General features: G+C 49.0%; 1 protein-coding gene across 4 annotated transcripts in view; it reads left to right on the top strand.

The window, feature by feature from the left end:
• DIAPH2 (diaphanous related formin 2) overlaps window positions 1-12,207 on the top strand; it is a 1,596,586-nt gene that overhangs the window by 420,774 nt on the left and 1,163,605 nt on the right. For all 4 annotated transcript variants that reach the window (XM_068249979.1, XM_068249980.1, XM_068249981.1 and 1 more), the window contains one exon: window positions 990-1,129. In XM_068249979.1, the coding sequence (XP_068106080.1) occupies window positions 990-1,129 (140 nt within the window). The remainder of the gene's footprint in view (window positions 1-989; window positions 1,130-12,207) is intronic.

A 12,207-nucleotide genomic window follows, 5' to 3' on the forward strand; every position in this document is an offset into this window, starting at 1 on the left:
GCAGCACATTACAGAGTACACAGTCATGTCACTGACTGTCCTCAGGAGCTCACACTCTAATCTTGCCATAGTCATAGTCTAATGTCCTCCCATATTATTATTATGTAGTTATATAGCACTGACATCTTCTGCAGCACATTACAGAGTACATAGGCATGTCACTGACTAATATAATAATAATATAATAATGTCAGTGTGTTCCGTGTCTGTGTGTTCTGTGTCACTGAATTCTGTGTCCATGTGTTCCGTGTCTGTGTGTTCTGTGTCAGTGTGTCCCGTGTCACCATGTCCTGTGTCAGTGTGTTCCGTGTCACCGTGTCCGTGTGTTCCGTGTCACCCTGTGTGTCCTGTGTCGGTTTGTCTCGTGTCACCCTGTGTGTTCCGTGTCACTGTGTCCCGTGTCGGTGTCCCGTGTCACCCTGTTACAGTGTCCCGTGTCACTGTGTCCCGTGTCACCCTGTCTCTTCTGTGTCACCGCGTCCGTGTGTTCCGTGTCACCGTGTCCCGTGTCACCCTGTCTGTTCCGTGTCACCGTGTCCTGTGTCACCCTGTCTCTTCTGTGTCACTGTGTCCGTGTGTCCCATGTCACCCTGTGTGTCCTGTGTTACCGTGTCCCGTGTCGGTGTGCCACCGTGTCAGTGTGTCCCGTGTCGGTGTGTCCCGTGTCAGTGTGTCCCGTGTCAGTGTGTCCCGTGTCGGTGTGTCCCGTGTCACCCTGTTACAGTGTCTCGTGTCACTGTGTCCCGTGTCACCCTGTCTCTTCTGTGTCACTGTGTCCGTGTGTCCCATGTCACCCTGTGTCCCGTGTCACCATGTCCCGTGTCGGTGTGTCACCGTGTCAGTGTGTCCCGTGTCGGTGTGTCACCGTGTCAATGTGTCCCGTGTCAGTGTGTTGCATGTCAGTGTGTCCCGTGTCGGTGTGTCACCGTGTCAGTGTGTCCCGTGTCACTGTGTCATGCTGATCCTCCTGTCTTCTCTCTCCCCATCAGGGTGGCCTGAGGAATAACAAGCATGAATGTACGCTGTCCTCGCAGGAATATGTACATGAGCTGCGCTCGGGAATCATGGACGACAAGCTGCTGAACTGCCTGGAGTCCCTGCGGGTGTCACTCACTAGTAACCCGGTCAGGTAAGCGGATTATCTCTAGTCACCGGGGGCGGAGTCAATGAGAGGATAGCCAATCAGAAACGTTGTGGTAATGATATGTTGATATGCCTAGCTGCTGCACCAATCGCTCCACTTGCAGAGATTTTCATGCAATTTGCATTGACTTTGAGCGATTCGCCTCTCGCTGACCCTCCGTAGTTCTGATTTTCGGATGGTCAGTGAGATGCAAATAATTTTGAGCTGATGCAGGATTTTGCATTGTGTGCAGCTTGAGAATGGGACAAATGTTACCTCCGCAGTATTTGATTGGTTCATGTTCTAGCTACAAACATTTGCATACAAGATTAGCACGATGCTGCATCAGTTTGAAAAGATTCGCCTCTCGCTGACCTTCCGTAATTCCAAGCCTTGTATTCCTGTGTTCAGCCCGACCAGGAGACATGCAATGATATGCAAATCGCTCCACCTTGCATGCAAATGTCATGCAGATTGTATGCAATCAAACACACTTCCTAGTATTTTTGATTGGCCCAATACAAACCAGCAAATAATCTGCATTGCAGCTGGAATCACTATGGTCCCTCTGCCGGTCTGTCCTGCTGGCAGCTGCATGCAATAATTCACTTATGAGACCAGCTGTGCAGCGGAGTGGGTGGAGCTATGAGGGGTCACATGACTGCAGGGCGTGGCAGAGCATGGAACCTGCAGGTACAGAAACATATTGTTGTATCTCCAACAGGGTAATGATGGCGATTTTACTCATTTGTATGACGCTGACCGGAGACAGCCAATCAGAGGGCAGTTTTCTGCGCTTGCTGCAGATGGCAGAACTGAGACAGACGGGTGCAGCGGCTGCAGAGTTTGGCTTTAGTTACACATTGCATGCCATTTGCATGAATTGGAAACTTTGTTAACTTATTAATCACTGGAAAAGCCTTGTTCACATCATAAATCATAAATCATAAATTACTGACACCGGCGTTTTGTGATTTTTTTTGTGCGTGATTTTTTTTATTTTTATCAGAATCAATCAATTAATTTTCGCCAAGTAAGTTTGCACCTACAAGCAGTGGCGTACCTAGGGCATTTGACACCCGGTGCTGGGTATTAAAAAGACACCCCCCCCCCCCCATAAAAAAAAACAAAAAACAGCAAATGTGGCATGCTAAACGTGACACGGAGGGTAATGCCAGGTGTAGGCTCGCTCCCCCCCCTAAAGTTGTCCTTAGTATAGTATAGTGGCACCAGTATAGCTAACAAAAAATGGGTGCGGTTATAACATGCGGCGCGCATTGCGCGCCGCGGCGAAAAATGGGCGTGGCCATGACCGGATGAGGGCAGAGCTAACTAATTTAAAGTGAACCCGGGATAAGAGTGATATGGAGGCTGCCATATTCATTTCCTTTTAAACAATAGGCAGCCCTGCTGATCTATTTGGCTGCAGTAGTGAACTGAATTACACCAGAAACAATCATGCAGCTAATCTTGTCAGTTCTGACAATATTGTCAGAAACCCCTGACCTGCTGCATGCTTATTCAGGGTCTATGGTTGAAAGAATTAGATGCAGAGGACCAGCACAGCAGCCAGGCAGCTGGTATTGCTTAAAAGGAGATAAATATTGCAGCCCAATATTATTCTCACCTCGGGTTCCCCTTAAAAGTGCAACACAAAGACAGTGGGCCTTTCCCCAGAAAATTCACATAATTGTTCAGGTTTTCTCAAGAAAATACACGTAATGTGAACAGATTTGACCAGAAAATAGTTCAATCATGTCGGCAGATTTGCCCAAAAAACACGTTCAATCATGTCGGCAGATTTGCCGAAAAAACACGTTCAATCATGTCGGCAGATTTGCCCAGAAAATACATGCAATCATGTCGGCAGATTTGCCCAGAAAATACATGCAATCATGTCGGCAGATTTGCCCAGAAAATACATGCAATCATGTCGGCAGATTTGCCCAGAAAATATATGCAATCATGTCGGCAGATTTGCCCAAAAAACACGTTCAATCATGTCGGCAGATTTGCCCAAAAAACACGTTCAATCATGTCGGCAGATTTGCCCAGAAAATACATGTAATCATGTCGGCAGATTTGCCCAGAAAATACATGCAATCATGTCGGCAGATTTGCCCAGAAAATACATGCAATCATGTTGGCAGATTTGCCCAGAAAATACATGCAATCATGTCGGCAGATTTGCCCAGAAAATACATGCAATCATGTCGGCAGATTTGCCCAGAAAATACATGCAATCATGTCGGCAGATTTGCCCAGAAAATACATGCAATCATGTCGGCAGATTTGCCCAGAAAATACATGCAATCATGTCGGCAGATTTGCCCAGAAAATATATGCAATCATGTCGGCAGATTTGCCCAGAAAATATATGCAATCATGTGGCAACCTGGCCAGAAAACACTTCAATCATGTAGCAGACCTGGCCAGAACAGTCGATACACCTGCTAATATAAATTAAATAAAAATTTACTCACCTGAAGCAGCAGCAGACCTCCTGTCCCGGCCTCCGTCCGGCGCGCAGCTCTCACGATCCTCTGCAGCCAGCCAGCAACTGACACTCCCGTGCTGAGAGCAGGGCTACGGGAAAATGGCGCCCGAAGCCCTGCATTGCAGACTCAGTCTCCAGAGCAGGGCTTCGGACGCCATTTTACTGTAGCCCTGCTCTGCCGCTGTTGGAGCTGCGGGCTGCTGCTGTCAGTGAACTGACACAGCGTCTATTAGACGCCGAAAATCAGTTCACGCTGGGGGTGCTTGGACAATATTAGGGGGTGCTTCAGCACCCAAACCACCCCCCTGGCACCGCCACTGCCCCAGTATAGCTAGTATAGTTGCCCCAGTATAGCATAGTGGCCCCAGTATAGTTTAGTGTAGCATAGTGGCCCCAGTGTAGCATAGTGTAGCATAGTGGTCCCAGTGTAGCATAGGTGCCCCCAGTGTAGCATAGTGGCCCCCAGTGTAGCATAGTGGCCCCCAGTGTAGCATAGTGGCCCCCAGTGTAGCATAGTGGCCCCCAGTGTAGCATAGTGGCCCCCAGTGTAGCATAGTGGCCCCCAGTGTAGCATAGTGGCCCCCAGTGTAGCATAGGTGCCCCCAGTGTAGCATAGTGGCCCCCAGTGTAGCATAGTGGCCCCCAGTGTAGCATAGTGGCCGCCAGTGTAGCATAGGTGCCCCCAGTGTAGCATAGTGGCCCCCAGTGTAGCATAGTGGCCCCCAGTGTAGCATAGGTGCCCCCAGTGTAGCATAGGGGCCCCCAGTGTAGCATAGTGGCCCCAGTGTAGCATAGTGGCCCCCAGTGTAGCATAGGTGCCCTCAGTGTAGCATAGTGGCCCCCAGTGTAGCATAGTGGCCCCCAGTGTAGCATAGTGGCCCCCAGTGTAGCATAGTGGCCCCCAGTGTAGCATAGGTGCCCCCAGTGTAGCATAGTGGCCCCCAGTGTAGCATAGTGGCCCCCAGTGTAGCATAGTGGCCCCCAGTGTAGCATAGGTGCCCTCAGTGTAGCATAGTGGCCCCCAGTGTAGCATAGTGGCCCCCAGTGTAGCATAGTGGCCCCCAGTGTAGCATAGTGGCCCCCAGTGTAGCATAGGTGCCCCCAGTGTAGCATAGTGGCCCCCAGTGTAGCATAGTGGCCCCCAGTGTAGCATAGTGGCCCCCAGTGTAGCATAGGTGCCCCCAGTGTAGCATAGGTGCCCCCAGTGTAGCATAGGTGCCCCCAGTGTAGCATAGTGGCCCCCAGTGTAGCATAGTGGCCCCCAGTGTAGCATAGTGGCCCCCAGTGTAGCATAGTGGCCCCCAGTGTAGCATAGGTGCCCCCAGTGTAGCATAGGGGCCCCCAGTGTAGCATAGGTGCCCTCAGTGTAGCATAGTGGCCCCCAGTGTAGCATAGTGGCCCCCAGTGTAGCATAGTGGCCCCCAGTGTAGCATAGTGGCCCCCAGTGTAGCATAGTGGCCCCCAGTGTAGCATAGTGGCCCCCAGTGTAGCATAGGTGCCCCCAGTGTAGCATAGGGGCCCCCAGTGTAGCATAGGTGCCCTCAGTGTAGCATAGTGGCCCCCAGTGTAGCATAGTGGCCCCCGGTGTAGCATAGTGGCCCCCGGTGTAGCATAGTGGCCCCCAGTGTAGCATAGTGGCCCCCAGTGTAGCATAGTGGCCCCCGGTGTAGCATAGTGGCCCCCAGTGTAGCATAGTGGCCCCCGGTGTAGCATAGTGGCCCCCGGTGTAGCATAGGTGCCCCCAGTGTAGCATAGTGGCCCCCGGTGTAGCATAGGTGCCCCCGGTATGAGGGAAGCTTGGAAGGTGGGGTGGCGGGGTCCCCTCCTTCCGGCGCTTCCCCCTCCTAATTAGCAGCAGCCAGCAGCTTAGCGAAGCGGGCGGGGAAAACTTACTCACCTGCTCCAGGCGATGGCGCATAACGTTATCCTCACGTGACGCTGGTCTCTCTGTCGCTCACTGTGCTTCCGCAAATCAGGAAGCACAGTGGGAGGTGGAGAAGGTGGAGACCAGCGTCAGGTGACGATGAGTCGATGACGCTATTTGCCATCGCCTGGAACGCAGAAAGTAGGTGAGTAAATCTTCTCCGCCCGCTCCTGCCCGCTCATCAAGCTGCTGCTAATTAGGAGGGGGAAGCGCCAGAAGGAGGGGACCCAGGTGAGGGAGGTGGGGAGTCTGGCCCCCCTCCCCGCCGCTTTCCCCGCCACCCCTCCTTTCCGGGTTGCTTCCCCCCTCCTGTCCGGCCGGCACAGGCCTCTGTGGGGGGCCTTGATGACACCCCCTGGGGCGCCCGACACCCGGTGCGGGGCGCCCCATGCCGCCCTATGGTAGGAACGCCACTGCCTACAAGGAATTTGTCTTGGCGGTTGCTTAACAAACACAAACACAAACAATACAAGGACAGACAGTGTCAAGGACATTATAAGTATAGTGGCAGTAAGCAATGTGAGAATTGTTCATTTACAGTTCTGTGCTGATTACTATCAAGTCCTGGCAGCTGTAACGTGGTTCAGCATTAAGTATGGCTACCGCTTGAGGAAAAAAGCTGTTCCTGTGTCTGGAGGTTGTGGTAGCCTCCCGGCGCTTACATGCGCATTAAGGCTCGTACACACGTCGGAGTTTTTAAACGACCCGTCGTTTGGACGTCTAATCGTTCAGTCATCCGGACGTCAAATCAGGCGTGTGTATAGTCCGTCGTTCAGCTGATAAGACTGGACTTGAACGATCCGCGTTCAAGACAAGTCTTATCAGCTGAAAGAAAGTGCTTTTCCAAGCACTTTTTGCAGAACGATTTGTTTTTTCACTTCCTGATGCCAGTCAGGAAGTGAACTCTTTGACCCAGAAAAGAATAAATACAATATATTCATTCTTAAAGCGCTTGGAAATCGCTATACAAAGTGCTTTTTCAAGCGCTTTACAATTTCCCTACACCTTTCATTTTAGGCAATCGCCCCCAGAAATGGTACAGGCAGCGCTTTGGTTAGAGGATCGGAATCGAACCGCTCAGATGTGAACACTCCCATAGGGAATCATTGCACAAGCGGTTTAAAATTAACCTAAAAATGCCCGAAGTATGAACACAAGCCCTCAAAGCTGTTTTCTACTGGGAAACGTGCTATTCACATTAGCTGTGTGTAGGTGGCTTATTGAAGATCAATAACGATCAGTATCGCATCGCTAAACGCTGCTAGCGGAAAACGGTCCTAATGCTAGGTACACACGATACAATTTTCTGACAGATTTACCTGCCAGATTATTTTTGTTTTGTTTTTCCGCATAGAAGATAAGGGTCCGCACCACTTCCAGATAGAATTTCAACTTTTACTGGAGATCCATAAATGCCGTGGAGCTGCTGCAGCCGCTGGTTGGGGTTAGGGGCCCTTTTACAAGCTGCTCGGGCTGCAGCTCATACACGGCATTCATGGATCTTCAGTAAAAGTTGGAATAGTATCTAGAAGTGGTGCGGACCCCTTATCTTCTACAAAGCTACCCCAACCCTGTCGGTACGAGGGGTGGGTCATAGCAACACCCGCAGAGCATTGCCCAGGTGCTATTTCAGTCCTTGGAAACTGCAGATCGATTTTATTTCCAACATGTCCGATCTGAATTTCGATTTATTTTCCGATCGGTTTTCTGATTGATTTCAATAGAAGTGAACAGAAATCAATTGGAAAAACGATCTGAAAATCAATCGAAACTCAGATAGGACATGTTGGAAAAAAATCAATGTGGCAGGTAAGTCTGCCAGAAAACGGTATCATGTGTAGCTAGCATTATGCACAGCTCTGTACAGAGGACTGGGAATCATCTGGAAATGTGACTACGGCCCCATTCACACTAGAGCATTTTGCCGACGATTTCGGCAAAACGCTCAAGCGCCAGCACTTTTTAGACCGCTACTGCAATAATACCCTATGGGCCCATTCTCACTTGGGCGATTTGCGTTAATCGCTGGCGATTAACGCAAAGCGCCAAAAGCAAACGTGTAACCTGCACCATTTTCAGGCGATTTCCCCGTGATTGCGCTTCAGTGCTATAGAAGTGCTAAACGCAATTGCTAAAAATCGCCTGAGCAAAACACTAGCAAAAGCAACAGGAACTGGAATCTATGGGGGGCCAAACCAGAATCCTGCAACTAAGCAGCTCCAGTACTGATCTGCCTGCCGGAGATCTGCAACTGCCGAATCTAATGCCTGGTACACACCATGCAATTTCCCATCAGATAGGCGGGTCAAATCGATTGTTTGCGACAGGCCCGATCTGATTTCTGATTGTTTTTCTCCTCAAGTTTGTATAGATGTGATCGGAAAAAAACAATCAGAAAAATGATTGGACCTGTCGGGAATAATCGATGTGACCTTTTTATCTGACAATTGCATGGTGTGTAGCAGGCATAGCCGGGCCCAATCACCTCTGCTTCCGGTGGAGTTTGCCCATTGGTTGCCGGCTGGTTGGCTCACATTCTAGCGCCCCTCTGATATCCCCCCGCTCGCGTTTCTCCAGCCCATACTCCTCTATGAAGGACATTGTTTGCTAATGACCCCCAGTGGGGGTAACCGCATCGCTCGTACCCCCAAACGCATTAATATTTGTCAGGAGGACTCGATAATTGTGCTTCCAAACAATCCCTTATCTTTATAATTAACTTAAAAAAAGACTTATTCGGGTTTCTCTATAAAGTATATGATTAATCACTTTTACTGCAAAGATTTCAGTATGACTGTTAGAGGACCCCTCCCCCATAGGCCCCGGTTATTGAGCCCCTGGGCTGCCCCCTGTGGGGGATCTCCACTCGGGGTCACAGTGAGATAATCTCAGCGTCGCATGTGGCGATTGCTTGTCCAATCTGATTTCAATCGTTTTTCTGATGTGTGATTGTAATGATTGCCTTCAGGGCTTACATAGTCCCCACAGGAGGGGTGTGTCCTCAATCAGACAAGGTGATTGGCTGGGTCATTGCTGAGGTCACTACAGCCATAAAGTGACCCCGCCCCCTGCAGCCATCCACCACCCAATCAGATGCGGCTCATTTTCTGGAGGGAGAATAATATCAGCCTTATCCAGTCTTGGTGATGGTCACCCATAGATGGGGGTGGTCAATGAGATGTAAATACTTTTGAGTGGATGCAGGGTTATGCTAATTTTCTATGCAAATCCTACCTAATAATCCTGAAGTGTCCCTGCGTCCTGTCCGTGTGTCAGTGCCTTTGTGCTACTGCGCATGTCAAAGCACTGACAGCCGTTAGGACTGGGCCGACGTGCGGCCGGGCGAGAGTGCGACCAGCGGGTGTGCCCGGGTGTGGTGCGCGACCGGCGGGTGCACGTGGTAATTACAGACCTAGAGCCCGTTTTCAAACAGGCTTAGGTCACTAGTATATGTATATATAGAGCTTAAAAACAGACCGATGGAATCCTGTGTTGATAAAGAATTATTATTTAATATTTCTATAGCGCTGACATCTTCCCCTGCACTGTACAGAGTATATTGTATATGCCATAAACTGTCCCTCATGCCGGGCATACACGGAGCGTTTTATGCGCCGGATCGAGCAAGCGGGTCCCCGCTCGTCCGTGCGAATCGATTCCTGCTTGTCCCTGCGGGCACTTCCGTATCACCGCTGCGATTTTGCTCATTGTCCCCCCGCGGGGATCGAGCGGGGTCATCAGACCTGTCGGAAATTATCAATCAAGCCATCAGCGGCTCGATTGATAAGGAAATACACTGCCGTGTATGCCCAGCATCAGAGGGGCTCACAATCTAGTCCCTACCATAGTCCTATGTCTGTGTATGTATCATGTAGTGCATGTATCAGAGGAGCTGACACTCTAATCCTTCCTTACCATAGTTATGTGTCTATGTATGTATGTATGGTGTAGTGTGTGTGTATCAGAGGAGCTCACACTCTAATCCTTACCATAGTTATATGTCTATGTATGTCTAGTGTAGTGTATGTATTGTAGTCTAGGGCCAATTTTGGGGGAAGCCAATTAACTTATCTGTATGTTATTGGGATGTGGGAGGAAACCGGAGTGTCTGGAGGAAACCCACACTGACACGGGGAGAACATACAAACTCCTTGTATATTGATAAAGCAGCAGCTTGTACGGGATTGTTCAGTACTGTTATCTAGTTTCTGCATTGCCTATTGGCACAATGCCCTCCCCCGGCAGAGGAATCCCTCAGTGCTGCTTGGTGCAGAGGGTTGTCCAGCCGTCACTCTGTATAGTGAGTCGGAGTGTTATTTAGCGCTGTAGCGATTGAGGCGTCCGGCGCGGCGGGTTCACGTTAGGTAACCGGCGGTGATAAGTAAGAGAGGGATAAACGGGCGACATATTGTCTCTATAAGAGCGAGCGCAGCGATAATGTGATTGTCCTTCCAGTGCAGACAGTGATGGATGAGATGCTGGAGAGATGCCGTCACATGTAATCCACCACAATGCTGAATCCTGCTGCACTGTCTGAGGCGCGTGTACACGGGCGCGCCCTAACCTTATATCAGCTGAGGCATGTGTACACGGCTGCACGCTAACCTTATATCAGCTGAGGCATGTGTACACGGCCGGGCGCTAACCTCATATCATCTGAGGCACGTGTACACGGCCGTGCGCTAAGCTTATACTATCTGAGGCACGTGCACACGGACGTGCGCTAAGCTTATACTATCTGAGGCACGTGTACACGGACGTGCGCTAAGCTTATACTATCTGAGGCACGTGTACACGGCCGTGCGCTAAGCTTATACTATCTGAGGCACGTGTACACGGCCGTGCGCTAACCTTATATCAGCTGAGGCATGTGTACACGGCCGTGCACTAACCTCATATCATCTGAAGCACGTGTACACGGCCGTGCGCTTAGCTTATACTATCTGAGGCACGTGTACACGGCCGTGCGCTTAGCTTATACTATTTGAGGCACGTGTACACGGCCGCGCGCTAACCCTATACTATCTGAGGCATGTGTACACGGCCGTGCGCTAACCTTATATCCGCTGAGGCACGTGTACACGGCCGTGCGCTAACCTTATATCCGCTGAGGCACGTGTACACGGCCTCTCACTTATCTCATATTAGCTAAGGCACATGTACACGGCCGCACGCTAACCTTATATTATCACTTTGCAACCCTTGCTACGCTTATCTACTCCCCACAGGACTTCACCTGGAGCTCAGGGGAGTAGATAGGCGTACTTGTGGTTAACAGTGTGCTGTATGCCCAATAAGCTATCTGATTATGTATATAGGGTATCATTTTAACCGTGACAAGTGAGAGAATAGATTTTGTGTTGTTTGACAACTGAGGGCTAAGTCATGTGATTTTTTTTTACTGGAAAACTGAATGAAAAGCAATAAAACTGTTATTTTCATATATTCTGTACCCCCAAATAAAAAAACCAAAAGTGACAGCATTGAGAATACATAAATAGTTACCCTAGGGACTTAGCTTTTAAAATATGTATGCCATGAGAGTGTATTACTGTTAATCATGAAGATAAGGGCTTTTATTTACTGATAGAGTACAATGAGAAAACAAAAAACACAAACCAGAAAAAATACTCCTTATGGCCTAGTGCACACCAGAGCGGTTCTGCTGCGGGTGCGGATCCGCTAGGGTAATGTATTTCAATGGGCTGGTGCACACCAGAGCGGGAGGCGTTTTGGAGAAACGCATACTCCCGGGCTGCTGCAGATTTTGGATTGCGGATGCGTTTCTGCCTCAATGTTAAGTATAGGAAAAACGCAAACCGCTCTGAAAAACGGCACTTCAGAGCGGTTTTGCAGGCGTTTTTTGTTACAGTAGCTGTTCAGTAACAGCTTTACTGTAACAATATATGAAATCTACTACACCAAAAACGCTTCACAAAACCGCAAAATGCTAGGTGAAATGCTACAGAAAAAGAAGAAAAAGCGTTTCAAAAATCTGCTAGCATTTTGCGGATCTGCTAGCGGTTTTTGGTGTGCACCAGGCCTTATTCCCAACTAATATATTATCGCCATACATTGTACTAGGAACATTATTTAAATGTTGAGATAACCAGGACAAATTAGCAAATACAATGTGTGGGTTTTACATATGGTAACATTGTTTATTTGAAAACTATAGTGCATGGAAATGGAGAAATAGTGTAGGTTTTACTTTTTTTTCTTATTTTTCCCTTTAAAATGCACAGATAATAATAACATAATTACTAAAAGCAAATATCACCCTCACAAAGCATAATTTGTGGCAAAAAAAAACAAGATATAGATCATTTACATCTGATGAGTAGCAATAAAGTTATTGGTGAATGAATGGGAGGAGCGCTGAAATGTGAAAATTGCTCTGGTTTGTAAGCAAAAAACCCTGTGGTGCTGAAGTGGTTATCTGAGGCACATGTACACGGCCTCTCGCTAACCTTATATCCCGAGCAAACGGCTGGATTATCAGTGCAGTGTATGGATGTATGTTTATATACAGTGGTTTGCTAAAGTATTTGGCCCCCTTGAAGTTTTCCACATTTTGTCACATCACTGCCACAAACATGCATCAATTTTATTGGAATTCCACGTGAAACACCAATACAAAGTGGTGTACATGTGAGAAGTGGA

Source organism: Hyperolius riggenbachi, chromosome 8 (assembly GCF_040937935.1).
Source record: "Hyperolius riggenbachi isolate aHypRig1 chromosome 8, aHypRig1.pri, whole genome shotgun sequence".
Taxonomy (NCBI): domain Eukaryota; kingdom Metazoa; phylum Chordata; class Amphibia; order Anura; family Hyperoliidae; genus Hyperolius; species Hyperolius riggenbachi.